Consider the following 17257-nt stretch of genomic DNA (forward strand, 5'->3'; position numbering starts at 1 on the left):
GAAAGGAGAACCACACCAGGTAAATATGTAAAATAAATGTATTTATTCTAAACACATCCCGTGAGTCTCTTTATGAGGCTAGAGGCAAAAGTACATACAGTAAACTCAATAGCACACACTAAATTAGCACAATATATGTTGAGCCCTAGGGGAGTACCAAATCATATATCAATAAAGTGGTATAAGAATCCTAACTTGCATAGTGACAAGTCCTAGAGCCTGTAGTGCTGCTGGGGCCACCAGGAACAACCCAAGGCAATGACACAGATAACCCACGGGGGACTCGTGCAGTGTCTGAACACAGCCGCGAATCACCATTAACTTCTATGGGGAAAGTCACGGTTGGAAATCTAAAGAAAAGGGACACTTTGAGGTGCACTTGGAGCAAACTCCTTGAGACTTAAGGGGTTCTAGAGCCAACATTCACAGAAGCACCGGAGTACTCGAGTTACCTCACCCAGGGAAGCCGGGTGCATAGGTGTCTTTTGGAATCGGGTTTCATCGTCATTTTCAATGGCGATCTGCTGCAAAGCGCTGCTGTTGTCAAAGAGGAAAGTGTCTGTAGAGATCCAAGCCTGGATCAGAGATGGGGAGAACCTGAAAGCAGAGGGGACAGAGTCTGGGTCACTAGCCAGTGACCAGGAGCACGATAAGTGGATGCCACCGATGTCGGGGATTTCAGAGGAAGAAGGTGAAGTTTGACTCTTCACCCACGAGGACCAGGAGGCGTTGAAGACAATCAAAATCTGGAATCGAGCTGTCCCACAAAGGATGTTGAGTGCTGCTGTGTCGGTTTCTGGATTAGACCCAACAAGCCTTGGCAACAGCAACCCACGCAGAAAGCAGAGATTGGCTTCAGTGCAGACCAGCAAGGTCTGAGGGACTCACCACTTGGTAGGAAGGCAGGGCACCTCTGGAGCAACCAGGTTAAGGAAAATCAGAATGACCTTCGTGGGGACCCGCCAGTCAACCGACCAGGGATCGTGAAGGAGCCTCAAGCAGAAATGCAAGAACCAGACTCACGGAACACTCGTGGAGTGAAGGCCCACAATCTTTGGTGCAGATGATGCTCGGGGTTTGAGCTACAAGTAACCAAAAGCACAATTTCGGGAAAGATTTGGACGTTGATGCACTAGCAAAAGTGCACAGTGTCCAGGCATTCCGGTTCCACATCATTCGTGAGGGCTGCGGGTCTCAACTTTTCTGGAGACTCAGGTCGGTCTTCCTGAAGTCTGGAAATCTTATTCCTGGGCTGCAAGAGCTTCAGAGTCTGGCAGGTGCTTCAGAGATGCAGACTGGCAAATGCTTCGTTGGTGCCTGCTGAAGCAGGGGAGTCACTCCTTGACCCCAAGGGAGATTATTCCGTCCTCTAGTCTTTAGTAGAGCGTGGAAGTTCCAGGACTCAGTTTCAGAGTTTCGTCCAGGTGTAGTCTAAAGTCCTGTTGCCAGGGGTCCCCTACTTATGCTAAAAAAGGGGCTGGACATACTCTGGGGACCCACCTAAGGGAGGGTCTGGAGAGAGGGGTGGTTACACCCATTTTCTTTGACCAGTTTTGTGCCAGAGCAGGGGCCAAGAGCCCCTGCAACCGGTTTGAACTGGACTATGTACAGGGACACCAAATGTGCCCCCAGTGCAGACATCAAGGCATTCTCAGAGTGCACCTACCCAGCCCCAATACACTAAAGCCTGTCCGGGAGGTGGTTAAACCACCCTGTGACAGGAAATCTATTGTCCAGGCCTTCAGAAACAGAGTTTCGGTCAGCAGCAGGAGGCCATACTCGTGTCTGTGGATGCAGCATCCATTTTGTGATGCTAGGGCTCATTTAAGCTATTACCGGGCAGACCAGTGTGTACATGTCTCTGCCTCTAGAAGGGTGGAATTCAACCTCCGCCGCCAGGACTGGCAGGGGGTAGGATTCCAAAGTGTTTGACACCTAACACGACATGTTTCCATGCAGCCATTACTAAGTTAGCATTTACTGCGAGGTAATAATACACTTAAGAGTATATGGTCTGGTTGCATCACAGAACAGCCTCAGAGAATTGGCTCTGAAAGCTGCAGAGGGGCCCAGCTCATGCATGGGCACCCTCTCACACAAAACCACGCACTCTGCCTTCAGGATTTATAAGGCCTGCCTTAGGAGTGACTGATAGGTTTATATGTATTAGTGATTAAAGGTAGTTATAGGTAACCTATATCTTAGTAAGGAGTGAATGCACCACCTTACCCAGGCTGCAGTAGCAGTCCTGTCGTGTCATTTTGGAAGAGTTCCCAGGAGTGGCATAATACGTGCTGCAGCCCCTGGTAGGCCTCTGGGGTACCCATGCCCTTGCACTATATACTAGGGACTCACAAGGATACCACAGTAACCAATCTGCAGTGTACCTATAGTACATGCAATCAATTTATAGAGGAAAGCAGACAGGCTGGGACTCTGGATAGCAGGATCCCAGCCAAGCTAAGTCAAAAACCATCCAAACAGCAGGAAAAAAGTGGGGGCAACCATGTAGTCAGATTCCACCTATCTACACATTATACGTTTATAACTTTCAAATTCCATGGAGGGCCGCTGCACGACCTCTCTTTATTTTATTTATTTATTTATTTATTTATTTAGAAATTTGTAAAGCGCACAGCTACCCCCAACAGGGGTGTCCCGGCGCTGACAGCATGAGAATAAAAAAGTCAGGGAGGGTGAGCTGAAGAGAATCGATGAGGCTAGGTACGAGAGAAGAGCCTGGTCTTCATTTTCCTTCGAAACACAGGCTCTGATGTCAAAAATCTGAGTTTCACCGGTAATAGATTCCACAATCTGGAGGTGGCCACGGCAAAAGCCCTGCCACCCGTACGTGCCAGACGGAATCGTGGGCAGAACATAAGGCTAAGATGGTTAGATCTCAGATCCCGCGTCGCATGAGTCAGCCTGAGTCTATGCATTAGGTATGCTGGACCTCGGCCATTGAGAGCTCTGAAGGCGAGGACGAGAGCCTTAAGCTGAATGCGATATCTCACTGGTAACCAGTGCAGTTTGGCCAGATAAGGTGAAATCGAGTGGCGATAAGGAATGTTACAAATCAGCCTGGCAGCTGAATTCTGCACTGTTTGCAAACGATTGATGAGGTACGCTGGGGCCCCAACATACAGACTGTTTGCGTAGTCCAAGTGGGACGTTATTAAGGAATGGACTACTGTTCTGCGGAACTCAAGAGGCAGAAAAGGGATGATTTTTTTAATCATTCGGAGTTTTCCAAAACAGGATGATGAGACTTTATTAATTTGGGTTTTGCAGGAAAGAGCTGTGTCAAATTGGAAGCCTAAATTACGGGCAGCTTGAACTGGCGCTGGGGGAGGATTAAGTTCAGATGGCCACCAGATGTTGGGGGGGATGGACGATTTCTGGGTAAAAAATTGGACCTCCATTTTATCGGTATTCAATTTTAAGTTGTTGGTGGACATCCAGGAGGCGATGTTTACCAGGCAGTGGCGAAAATTAGCCAAAGAGCTTTCAGAGTGATTCTTAAATGGCAACACAAGCTGAGTATCATCAGCGTAAAAGATCACTCTGACGCCCCAAGATTCGACCAGCTTCGCCAACGGCATCAGGTACACATTGAATAGGAGGGGGCTCAGGGCAGATTACTGCGGGACCCCCCATATCAATGGTTTCACTGTGGAAACAAAAGGGCCAAGGGCGACCTGTTGGAATCTGCCCGTCAGAAATGATTTCACCCAGGCCAGTGGGATCCCTCCAATACCCACCTCCTGAAGGCGATTTAGCAAAATGTCATGGGAGATGGTGTTGAATGCTGCGGATAGGTCGAGGAGGACCAGCATGGCCTCCTCTCCCCTATCCACATATTTGCGAATTGACTCAGTCGCTTCCAGCAGGGCTGATTCAGTGCTAAAGTTCGGCCTGAATCCTGACTGGGTGTCATGAAGCAAATGGTTAGTTTCTAGGTATTCGGACAATTGCTCTTGTACCGCCTTCTCTAACACTTTTGCTGGCTTAGGGAGAAGTGAGATGAGCCGGTAGTTGCTAAAACATAATGGGTCAGCACCCGTTTTTTTCAAGATTGGTAACAGCAGCGCATGTTTCCTCAAAAAGGGAAAGAGGCCCGATTGCAGGGAGGAGTTCCAGATTTCTAACAGAGGTTTAATCAGTAGCGGAGCTATTTCATTCAGAATCTGAGCCGGGGCTGGATCGAGCGGGGATCCGGATTTACATTTTAGAAACAAGGACAAGGCATAATCTTCAGACAGAGGTTTAAATGAGGTAAATACTTCAGCACAAGTGGTGTCATGGGCTGAAGTTACTGCTATGGGAATCTGTTGAAGTCAGACAGGCCATCACTAAGCAGTTGGCTGGGGTGACAGGACATGCCAAAGCAGAGGGGTTTGCAAACTCCTTAACAATGTTAAAGAGGGCCTTGGTGGAGTTTTCTGCTCTTTTAATTTTATCCGTAAAGTACTGTTTCATGACAATGCGTTTAAGTTTATGAAACTCTTTGAGAGCTGATCTGTAAAGGGCTTTGGCCATCGGATCGTATGATCGGCGCCATATACGCTCCAGTTTTTTGCATTTACTTCTATTTTCTCGTAGTATCGTTGAGAACCATGGGGCTGAGGGTTTAGATCGTAAGGAGGAAAGGTTCTGCATAGGGGCAATTTGCTCAATGGCAGCAGAGAGATCTTTATTAAAAGTAGATACTACTACATTAAGATCAGCATCGAGAGGATCAGGACTGCACCTAAACATTTGCTCCAGGGCCGTACAAGTGACTTTATGCCACTTTCTGCCCTGTTCTCTGATGGTAGATTTCATCTTAGGCGGTCTGGGAGTAGATACTTCAAACGGAATCAAATAGTGGTCAGACCACTTGAGGGGCATGGGGGGGAGAACATTAAGGTCAAGCCAATTGGAGAAAATTAAATTAAGGGTGTGACCTGCAGAGTGTGTAGGACCATTGACCCATTGGGTTAGGTTCAAACCTTGCATGGAGTCTAAAAGATTTTTGGCACGTGTACAGTCATGTACGTCAATGTGATGATTAAAATCACCTAGTACAGTGAAGTGAGGGTGTTTAAGGGTGAGATCTGCAATGGCCGCCAGTAATGAGGCAATTGCAGGCTGGGAGGGTGTTAGTGGGGCAGTATACCAGGGCACCTGAAAATATGGCAGAGGAGGCATCTGAGATGGAAAAATAGAGTGCCTCTATAGGTCCTAAATTGGGGATTTTCCTAGAGGTGATAGTTAGATGATTCTGTAAGATAACAGCAATTCCACCACCGGACTTTCCTCCCTCGCAGCTAATACCCATTTGGCGATAGCCCGGGGGTGTGGCCTGGGCAATATCTGGACTAGAAGAGTCCTTGATCCACGTCTTTGTGAGAAAAAGTCAATCCCAGGACGTCACAGAGAGCAGCAGCCATATGTCACTTGAGTGACACGGTAGAGAGCGGCAGTTCAATAACCCGGCCGTGTAGGGTCGTATCGGAGTGGGAGGGGTGTTTGTAAGGGAAGGAGGGATTAATTTAATAATCGAGAAGGAAAAAGTGTATTGCTTACATTTAAAGTGGGGACGGTTAAGCGAAGTCAAATTGCATCGTGCCTAGGGAATGCAAGCTCCCTTTTTCAAGGCCATCAGGTGGGATCTAGACCAGGATTGCCTTTGAGTGGAATGGAAACCGGCAGCGTGACTGGCCCTAGGCACGGAACTGGCGCGGATGAGCGCAGACGGGCGCGCTGCCGGCGCGCCCGCTGCGCTCGTCCGCTGCGCTTCCGATGCCAAGGAACCATTTTATGCCTGTGGGGCGGGAGGGGCCGAGCACTAGACCGCTCGCCAACTCCTCGCCTCACTCAAGATGGCACCCGAAGTCGTCAACCCCAAGCAGTACCTAATCGTCTGCAATGGGTGCGATGGCGCTTCAAGGAGGACAATGGGGTTCCCAGCATGTAAATACAAGCGCAGAGTGCGCGAAACACTGGAGTTAAATGTTATCAAAGTCAGGCTAAAAACGAGTTAAAGTGCAAGTGCGGGTTAAAATAAGGCAAATAAATCACACTCTTCATTCGCTAGCACAGGGTCCCGGCCTCCGCCTCAAGACCTTCCCATTCAACTGTTAATCATTGAATGAGGAGAATTCACCGAGTTTTTATGCCTGTGGGGCGGGAGGGGCCGAGCACTAGACCGCTCGCCAACTCCTCGCCTCACTCAAGATGGCGCCCGAAGTCGTCAACCCCAAGCAGTACCTAATTGTCTGCAATGGGTGCGATGGCGCTTCGAGGAGGACAATGGGGTTCCCAGCATGTAAAGACAAGCGCAGAGTGCGCGAAACACTGGATTTAAATTTTATCAAAGTCAGGCTAAAAACGAGTTAAAGTGCAAGTGCGGGTTAAAATAAGGCAAATAAATCACACTCTTCATTCGCTAGCACAGGGTCCCGGCTTCCGCCTCAAGACCTTCCCATTCAACTGTTAATCATTGAATGAGGAGAATTCACCGAGTTTTTATGCATGTGGGGAGGGAGGGGCCGAGCACTAGACCGCTCGCCAACTCCTCGCCTCACTCAAGATCGTGCCCGAAGTCGTCAACCCCAAGCAGCACCTAATCGTCTGCAATGGGTGCGATGGCGCTTCGAGGAGGACAATGGGGTTCCCAGCATGTAAATTCAAGCGCAGAGTGTGCGAAACACTGGATTTAAATTTTATCAGAGTCAGGCTAAAAATGAGTTAAAGTGCAAGTGCGGGTTAAAATAAGGGAAATAAATCACACTCTCCTCATTCGCTAGCACAGGGTCCTGGCTTCCGCCTCAAGACCTTCCCATTCAACTTTTAATCGTTGAATGAGGAGAATTCACCGAGTTTTTATGCCTGTGGGGCGGGAGGGGCCGAGCACTAGACCGCTCGCCAACTCCTCGCCTCACTCAAGATGGCGCCCGAAGTCGTCAACCTCAAGCAGTACTTAATCGTCTGCAATGGGTGCGATGGCGCTTCGAGGAGGACAATGGGGTTCCCAGCATGTAAATACAAGTGCAGAGTGCGCGAAAGACTGGATTTAAATTTTATCAAAGTCAGGCTAAAAACGAGTTAAAGTGCAAGTGCGGGTTAAAATAAGGCAAATAAATCACACTCTCTTCATTCGCTAGCACAGGGTCCCGGCTTCCGCCTTAAGACCTTCCCATTCAACTGTTAATCCTTCCCCACTGGTGCTCTGTTACAAAGTGACTGCTTGAGCAACTGCATTAAACAACATACTTATGGGAGGTTGCGCTAGCCCTCATATTACTACCTTGAAACTACATTTCACAGAATGCCTCTCTCCTTCCATGTTGATATAGATCAACTCCCCAGATACCAAAAACTGTTACACAAAAAAACTACTAACAATCCTCCTTTCACATCGTAATAGACAAGAGTATACAGGTGCGTGATCTGTCATGTATAAACAGATCAAGTTTAACAAATGCGTCCTAAAGGGTTTAAACACAAAAATATGCAAACAAATATGCTCCCAGCATTGCAGTCAATCTCAGGGGCAATTGAATGCCTGTTCTTATTAAGGTGTTGATGGTGGGTGCATTCTCCTAGACTCCTGTGCCGATCTTGAGCGTCTTTCTGATCATTATGTTTATATTCTCTTGCTTATAAAATGTTCTACAATTCTTGGTAATCATGGGTGCCATCTCATCGGAGTACACCGGAGTGCATTTCATCCCCTTTTTTCTTATACATTAAAGAATTGTAAATCTGTGCCTAGTCGACTTCAGTGAGGGCCAGGACACCTCTTATGAAGCAGCAGCCGTGCTATGTAAATGTCTTTTCATTCATTCATTCATGTTCCATCAAAGAACCAAAACGTGCCAAAACACCTGGGGCATTGTGATCCCCTTGCATAGTAGCTACAGGATGGATGGATGAATGAATGAAAGGAGAAGTCGATAGAAGGATAGATGGATAAGTGGATTAAAAGAAGGGTGGATAAAGGATGGATGGTTGAGCGGTTGAAGAGATGGTGGGGAAAGAATGGGTGCATGGGTGAGTGGGTCAGTAGTTAATTTGTAGAAAAATAAGTGCGGGTCTCTTGTCAGGAGGCAGCTTGCCCCAGCCCATTTCTTCTGTTAGCGCCGCCTAAAACAAAACCACAACTACTAACCCTAAAAATGGGAAGAGGATGTGGTGGATTGGCCAGAGCTGTCGACTTCTGAGCTGGGGAACCAGGTTCAAGTCTCGGCGTTGGTTCAACATCTTGTGATTCTGTACAAATCATTTTATCTCCCCTTAAAGTAATTTGTTCTTAAGTGGGGCTAATAAAATGCACCAATTTTGATGATTAAGTGCATGTGCTGAGCACCGGAAACCACTGGATTAAATTAAGCACTTGGAGTGGGTGAAAGGAATGGTGCATGAGAATGGATGGGTGGGTGAAATGATGGATGAATGAGTATGTGAGAGGATGCATTGGTGAAAGGATGGGTGGATGAGAAGATGAGTGAGGGAAAGGATGTCAGAGTAAATGGAAATTTGAGAGACTGGATGGGTGTATAGGTAGGTTAAAGGATAGCTGAGAGGATGGATAGAAAGCTGAGAGGATGGATGGATGGATGGAAAGCTGAGAGGATGGATGGATGAGTGGGTGGATGGATGGATGGATGGACAGCAGAGTGAATTGAAATCTGTGATGATGGATTGATGGATGAAAGTTAGGCAGTGTAAATGGAAATCTGAAAAAGGCCGTGGGTGGGTGGGAGAAAGGATAGCAGAGTTAAAGGAAATCTGAGAGGATGGCTGGTTGAATGGATAGATGCGTAGGTGAAAGGAAGGCAGAGTACATTGAAATTTGAGAAGAATGGTAGGTGGTGCCTAGATAGAAGAGAAAAGGGAGCTTCTCTAGAGAGGGTCGGACTCACTTGCTTCGCTTGCTTGGTGCCATCAGAGCTTGGGTGCACAGTGAGGGTATTTACATTTTTTGGGCTATTCCCTTGGCTAGCACTGTATGCTCCCCACTATCATTGGCAAGACCATTACATCTTAGCAAGGAGCAATGTGTGGGTAGAAGTAACACACAAAAGACGAAGGCAAGAAAGGAAGAAGTAGTGAAAAGTCTTACTCTTTGTTTTTAAAGTAAAACGTTTTTATTGTTTAATTTTCAAAAGAAGTATAGCTTTTAACATACGGGGCCTGTCTCCACAGCGTAAGCACAAAGTGACTGTCCTACGAATTGACACAAATTAAGATCTCTTATATAAACTCAGAGTCCGTTTGCTTGTACCCTATGGAGGTATACTACTTCCTGCTAGCCACTTCTGAACATCAGCCTCAAAGAATATTGATTCATTTTTTCACCCCAGAAAAAGATATACATTTCCTAACACTGTTTTGCAAGAGTATATGACAAGAATTTTGGGGAGCTGAATTACCTAGGTACATTTGATAATATGTTGTATTTTAATGTCCACCACTACCTCTGGTCTTTCAAATTGTGCTTGCTGGGAAACCTGGAAAACTCTCTACCCAGACATGCTTCCTTATGCTTGTAATAATATGTAACCTAAGTCTGTCTTTCAATTTCTCAGGAATGTGTTCCTGCGTCGAAGATCTAACCCTGAAGAGAGACAAGTAGACGTAAAAAGCATTGAACTGAAAGGTAATAAAACAAGGCCATGGTGCCTAAACCCAGTGATACATTTAAACAACCCTGTATTTCCGCAGACTGTGTTGCTACCCGCAGAACAATATCATCCAGCCCTGGAAATATCCCATCCCAGGCCTAACAAGAATTTTTCTAATGCAAACTGAACTAATTCCCACATCACTGAAGAGAAGGGATCATGTTATGTTAGTAGATAGGTAGGTAAATTCCTTTATTCGGCATTATACAAAACACCATATAAGTTCAATTAAAAAGACTGATAATACACACATTCTTGTCATCTGTACAAAAAAGGGCACAGCAATATTCGTTACAGTTCATTAAGATTCATTAGTCCCCTATCTGACCCCCACTCCTTTACACAGATCCTCTTGTCTCTCTTTAATTTCAGTGCTAGCCTTAAAAAACATGAAATGGAAAGCAGGGTCAGGGGGTCTTGCGCCATTTGTAAATGTAAAAGGGCGACCTTAGCATGCCTACATTTCATTTTTTTTAAACAAATTTATTAAATACATGCGCCTAGGCAATGAGTAAAAGGGGCAAAGTAATACAAAATGAAGGGTGTCCTGCGGAGATCGGTGATCGCAGCCGAAGGGACCCTTTGGCTCTACGAAATTAATAAAACCTGCCGGTTCGGCTAATAAATAATGCAAAATGTTGAGCCTAAAACGTGTGATTAAAAATCTATCCTGAGCGTTATATGTAAGGGCAAGGTATGGTTCCATTCCTTCACTAGATCTCACAAAGTTATAGGCTCTCATTGAATGTTTGCCACTTTCCTTCTCCTCTCTAGTGGCTGTTTTATAAATAGTGAACCTCTTCTTCACACTAGCCTTATCCCGGACTACTCCTCCAGTCAGGTTTGAGAAGAGGTCCTTACAGCCAATTTTTTCTCAAACAGCCTTGAGAGACTTTAGCCATGGGATGTCCATTCCCTTATCCCTGCCAAGGCAATCCATAATTATTTGCCTAGTCAATTCAGCCTCCGGGTTATCCCAGATCTTTAGCCATCATAACAGGGGTCTGACCTGAATCCTGTCCTCTATAGAGCCCTCCCCCCCAGCTCTTCATGGACAAAATAAGCGGGGACACTCTTTGGGACCCTGAGGAGCCTTCTCATGTATTTATTCTCCTTTACTTGCAGTTTGTCCAAATTTGCAAATCCCCAGAGTTCCGCTCCGTATGCCACCTTGGAGTAGTAGATAGAGTTTTATAGATTCATCATTTGCTCAGGGGACCACCTACTTAATCTGCGGCCAAAATTCATTATTGCCCCTGTACTAGACAATATCCTGTTACAACGCTCCTCAATTAAAACTTAAATTCCCATCCAATAAAATGCCTAGGTAAGAGAAGGATTGCACCTTCTCCAATTTGTGTTCTCCTATTCTGTAATTGAAATTTTTTCTTGATTTTGACCCTGCTTCCATGACATATGACTTGGTTAGGTTGGCGGATAAATCTAAATTATTCATGAAATTCACAAAGCCATCTATTAATGTTTGTAGTCCCCGCAGTGTACGTGCCAACAATACAGCATCATCAGCGTAAAGTAGGACTGGGATTGCTCTTCTGCGTACCCTGGGCGAATCCACATTCAGTCTTAATAGGGCTTGCTCTAATCCATTTATATACAGTGAAAAGAGAAATGGTGCCAGGATGCATCCTTGTCTCACGCCAATTGTGCAGGCAAAAGGATCTGTACACCCACCCTCCAAGTTACATCTTAAATTGGCCGTCTTGTTCCAATGTAAGGCCTTTAAAATCTTTATAAGGACCTGATCTGCCCCTAAACTGCTCAATTGGTCTCACAGCTTCTCCCTATTGACGCAGTCGAATGCTGCGGTGGGGTCCATGAAGGCTAAATAGACCGCTTTAGTGCCAGCAATGGTATATTTAGCCACCAGTAGATAGAGGTTTATACATTGATCTGTAGTTGATCTTTTAGCCCTAAACCTATACTGGACATCAGTGATGATACGTTCTTCCTCAGCCCAAGTCATCAGGCGATTTAGGACTACACGTCCCACAACTTTAGCAGTAACATCTATGAGGGAGATTGGGCAGTAACACTGGGGATTATCTCTATTACCCTTTTTAAAAATGGGCATTAATGTGGCACGGAAGCCCTGTAGCTATAGCAGCATTTATTATTCTTGTTAGAATTGGAGCCCACAAGTCTATTTTACTTAAGTAGAGGTCCGGTGGGATCCCATCCGTTCCTGGTGCCTTATTTTTGGTAAGGCCCTGGATGCCAACCGTAACGTCCTCTAAAGAAAATTCTAATGTTACTTTCCACCGCCCGACCCCTCGTCCTTATCTGACTGCTCATTGTGCCTTCGATTCTAAAGGGCTCCGAAGTGCGCCACCCACTGCCCTTTTTTTTAATTTTTTACAACGTTTATTCCCCTAACTCCCCCCCCCCCCTTGCACAGGACATGTAAAATAGCAAAATAATACAATCAAGTTTCGTTTTTTTCCATGACATTACTATATCTCAAGTTACAATTTACAATAATTCAGACTGGCAAATTATACTGGGTAAGCTAGAGCATTATTAAAAACAACTGGTAGAAACCCCTTGAAGGGCGAACATCCAAACATAACCCCATGCATCTAGCCAGAATAATATTCCTGATTAGATTATACACCCGCCCTGAGACCCTATGGAAGTTCTATGTTTCTTGCCACCCTATTCTTCCAATCTGTTATTGGTTTCCAGATCTGCAGACCTAGGGATCTGCCATTCTTCCCTTTTCTGGCGTATAGCGCTTTTTCCCTGTTGTATATATACAAAAGCCTGGCCAACCATTGCTGCATAGTGGGGGGGAGCTTGTCTCGCCATGCTGAAGCTATGCATAGGCGAAATACTGCCATGGCTACGAACAGAAAGTTCTCCAACTGTGGTTGCTTTCCAGTCCCGTCCAATCCCATTAATATTACTTCAGGTGTCATCGTTAACTTACAATTCAGTGATCTATCTAAAAACCCTTCGATTTCTTTTATCAGAGGAACTAGGTTGGGGCATTCGCCAAACATGTGAGCTATGTCTGCCTCCTGGCTGTCGCATCTTGGGCATGCTATGCCTTGTGTGCCCCCCCCCCCACTGTGCAATTCTGGCTGGGTTGTAGTATAGCTTGTACAAGGTCTTATAGTGCTGGGTTTTCAATGAAGAAAAGCGGAGAACCTCCTGTCCCATCTGCAATGACTTCTCAAAGATCCCCTCCCGAATGCCTAGCGCATCCATCCATTTTGCTTCAAATGTACCCAAGTCATCTCCCCTGTGTGCTATAAGTTCGGCATAGAACCTTTTTATCGTGCAGCTGTGTCCCCCTTCTATTACTTGTAATATTGTATTGTCTCCAAATCCTAGAGGTCCTCCTCTCTTTCCAGCCAATAAGCTTCTTATCTGTAAATACTTAAAAAACATCCTTGTACTGACCCCAAATTTTCTCTGTATCTCTGAGAATTGGCGCACTCCTAGCAGGCCTATCAAATCCCCCATTCTTTTCACTCCTAACCGTCCCCATTCCTTGAAAACAGTATCAGCAAATATCTCTGGGGATAAGGTGGGGTCATTCCCTAACCTAGTGTATGCATGGTATCTACCCAGTCCAAAGCTCTTTTTAAAGCCTTCCACACCTTATAGGCTGCCTCCAGGGTCTTGAATCTGGTTCTCTTGAAGTAACTTGGTTCAGTATATCTCAGGAACACATTCTGTGCCTCCTCGCCTAAAATCAAACCGAAGATCTCTAACGAGCCGGTATAGAATTCTACTTCCATCTCGGCCCCGCCAATAAGGCCCGTTATTTGCTGCAACACTGCTGCCCAGTAATAGAGTCTCAGATCGGGTAATGCCCACCCCCCCTCTCACTTGGTAATGCCATATATTTTAGTGCCCTTCTTGTTTTGCCCTGTGACCAAATAAACCGGTTTATTATGAGCTCTATTCTACCAAACAAAAGTGGGCTAAAACATAGAGGTATAGTTCTAAATATATATAAAAATTTCGGGAGGAGATTCATTTTAATATAATTTGATAGGAGAAGTGTTTAAGTCCACTAGATTGCCCAGATCAGCAGTGATTGTTATTCCTAGATAACCCCCCTCAGCCACCACCCATGAATCCGTGCATGTTGCATATATGTTCTTTATAATTTGTGTCTTAGTTTTATTTAGTGCGTACCCGCGACCCAAATTGCTCCGCCTCCTGTTCTATTTTACTGATGTCCTCTGATGGTGAGGGTGTGATAATCGCAATATCATCTGCGTATGCTAGTACCTTAATCAGCCCCATCTTAGTGTCTAGCAGCCTAATTCCATCATTTAGCTCCAATTTCTTAGTTAATGGGTCTATGTAAAGTGCAAAGAGCAGGGGTGAGCACGGACACCCCTGTTGTGTGCCCCGTGTAATTCTAAATGGGGTAGTGCGGCTTGCATTCACCCTTACACACGACGTTGGTCCTACATACGATGATTGTATCGATTTTATGAATCTTTCTCCGATTCTCCCTATCCTTAACACTGCCCACAGGAATTCCCACGCCACACGATCGAAGGCCTTTTCGGCATCTAGTAACATAGCTGCCATAGGTTTCTCCTCCGCCCCTTTTACATCAAATAGCGTGATCATTTTTCTAACATGGAGAGTAGTTCCTCTGTGTGGAATAAAGCCATGCTGATTAATGCTTACTAGTTGCTCTATTACCCTAGCAAGTCTGTTCGCTAATGTTTTAGAGAAGATTTTTAGGTCATCATTAATCAGTGTAATCGGGCGGTATGGTCCGGGCTCTGCTGGGGTTTTTCCTTTTTTAAGGATTACAACAATATCTGCCCCTGCCCAGCTGGCTGGTATAGAATGCCCCGCCTGTGCCTCCCTAAGTGTCCTGACTAGCTCTGAGATAATTGATGCAGAAAACACTTTGTAAAATTCCCCGGGTATCAAATCCGGCCCAGCAGCCTTACCGGAGGGCAGGCTGAGCATAGCCTCCTTAATCTCTTCTGCCTCTAAGCAGGTCTCGAGAGAGTCCCTATCTATCTCCTGTAGGGTTTTAATTAGTAGGTCTTGCAGGTACCTCTGAATATCGGCAGGATCCCTGTCCTCCTCCTCCTCATAAAGCTTGCTATAGAACTCCCTAAAGACCTCGAGGATGCCTTCCCTATCTGAAACCATATTGCCCCCGCTGTCTCTTATCTCTTTAATTTCACCTTTTGCCATCCTCTGTCTCGTGCGTGTTGCAAGTGTTCGCCCTACCCTTTCGCTGTATTCATAGCATTGCTCTCTCTTTGGGATTGGGATACCTTTAAAACACAGGTGCGAGGTGAAACACTGAGTTTCAGCCTAGCCAAACAGAAAAAGGAGAAAGCCAAGGTAGACCAAGTAAACAGCGATCTGTTGAAATTAGAGCAGAGACTGGAACAGGCTATTACTGAGGGGTGCGAGTTGGAACAACATTTAATGGAGACCATGATGGCTAAAGCGGAAGCAGAAGAGAGTATAGCAATAAAATCAGCTAAGATTTACAATGCTAAGAGAGAGCAATGCTATGAATACAGCGAAAGGGTAGGGCGGACACTTGCAACGCGCCACCCACTGTTCTGAAAGAACATTGGAACCTATTTGTGGGCTATTAACCTCTTAGAAACAAGGATTATTGATTATGTTCCAAAAGGCAGTTGTGCCCTTCATTTCCGCAGCCTCTCTTATGTCCTCCCAAGTTTGAATTTGGAGGGCTTTCCTATGTTGTTTTAGTGCCTGCTTATATTGTAACCTGCATTGCATCACACCTGGTTTGTCCCTTGGATTACACCTCAGGGCAGCTCTCAACTTTCTTTGTGTGAGAGAGCAAGCTTATCAAACCATCTCGGATCCTTTTGTTGCTTTCCCTGTCCCGATGTTTTTAGAAGGGCATCTATTAATTGGCCCATTTGTTCAAAAGCGACCACCAGGTGTGGACCTTCCATTGATAGGTCAAAACATTTCTCTAAATGTTGTCCGCCCTCATTTACAAATGATCTATAAAAATCTTCCCCATTGATTCTAGCCCATTTCAGGCACCTACCCTGGTCGGTATTCTTTACTCTATTTAGGCCCCCTCCCTCTTGATTTTCCTATTTGTATTTGGTGCTAAAAATGACAGTACTAGGGGATTATGATCGCTGAAGTTACTCAATTCTATTGAGAAACCCTTTACCCTTTTCTTTAAAAATGTGACACTAGAATAAAATCAATGAAGGGGCTACGGCCCCTCCCTTTTAAAGTGGGAATTACCCGTTCTTTGGGGTCTACAACCAGATAATCCATTGCATGTTTGAGCGTGCATTTGCCCATCAACCTGCTCAGTTCTCTGCCCTCCAGTGTGTGCTCAAAATGCGGTCCGTCCTCAGAGTTACAAGAGGTCCAGACTTCTTTAATGGGTAGCAAATTTGGGCACAAGTGGCAGTTGAAATCCTCCGCAGCTAAAAGCATTGGTACCGTTGAGCCCTGCTTTCGTTACTTCAGGTGGGTTAATCTCTCCTCAAGTTCTCTCACTCTGGACCCTCTTGCGTTGTAAAAATTCACAAAGTTTATATTAAGGTCCCTATTTTTAAACCCAAGCCCTAACAAATCTTCCGAATTCCCTTTTAAATCCACCCAGCTCCCCCCAAGGACACATCTACAAATATTGAGAGTCCTCCCCTTGCTCTTCCGGCCGTCGATTTGCATGCAGGTATCCAGAAGGATTTGTACCCCACTAAGTGGCAATCTGTATGATCGACTTCCCAGGTTTCTTGGAAGCACATTATTTGAAACTTTCTGATATATTCCATCCACTCCTGATTCTGGAATTTGGATGCCAAGCGTGCAACATTCCATGATACTAATTCGATAGTGCTCCCCGTTATGTCTGCATCGGGGCTAGGGCCTGTACTGAGTTTCTCAATGCTTTGGATTACCCCAATTCCAGGGATCCTTGTTTTACACAGTGCAGTCTGGTGTGTGTTTAGTGTTACTTCTCTTTCCTGCACCTCTACCTGTGAGTTTAAATTTGGCTGGGCCATGATCGGGGCATTCTCATTACCTAGTCCTCCCCCCTGGAGTCAATCTACCTCACTGAGGTGTCTTCCCCATTGCAATGGAGCATATCTATTATATAATGGAAGAGCCAATCCAGCCCCCTCCCTTAATGTCGCTATCTGTTGGTCATGTGAGTCTCCCCTACCTAATATAGTAACCCAGGGGTCATTCCTTACCCCTACCACCCGCCCTCTGAACCTACTTGGCTTACCAAAACTGCCCCTGTCACCATTTTGGCCTTCAGGATTCGGTGTACAGTCTGGTTGAGTGTAAAAATATCTTAAATTCCGGGCTTGGACAGATGAACGTGAATTTATACCGGGGCCTCAACAAACATGCTCCACCACCCTGGGGTCGGTAAAATTAATAACAATGCAGTCTCCTGCTGTATTTTTTATCCTGCCCCCTACCCAGTCAACTCTGGAATTTTACACCTTATGTCTTGGGGCAGTGGTATGTTTCAATTTAGCCAGTGCGTTGTTTTGTTTTTAAGTTGCTCATAAGATTCGGTTTTACCATCCCTCAAGTCTGGGACATCAATCCGAACG

General features: G+C 45.6%; 1 protein-coding gene across 3 annotated transcripts in view; it reads left to right on the plus strand.

Annotated features, from left to right (window-relative positions):
- The window catches only part of LOC147740926 (uncharacterized), a 758774-nt gene that overhangs the window by 46498 nt on the left and 695019 nt on the right, over positions 1-17257 (plus strand). For all 3 annotated transcript variants that reach the window (XM_086936040.1, XM_086936035.1, XM_086936046.1), the window contains exon 3: positions 9576-9646. In XM_086936040.1, the coding sequence (XP_086792166.1) occupies positions 9576-9646 (71 nt within the window). The remainder of the gene's footprint in view (positions 1-9575; positions 9647-17257) is intronic.

The sequence above is a fragment of the Lissotriton vulgaris genome, chromosome 1_1, assembly GCF_964263255.1.
Source record: "Lissotriton vulgaris chromosome 1_1, aLisVul1.2, whole genome shotgun sequence".
Lineage (NCBI taxonomy): Eukaryota > Metazoa > Chordata > Amphibia > Caudata > Salamandridae > Lissotriton > Lissotriton vulgaris.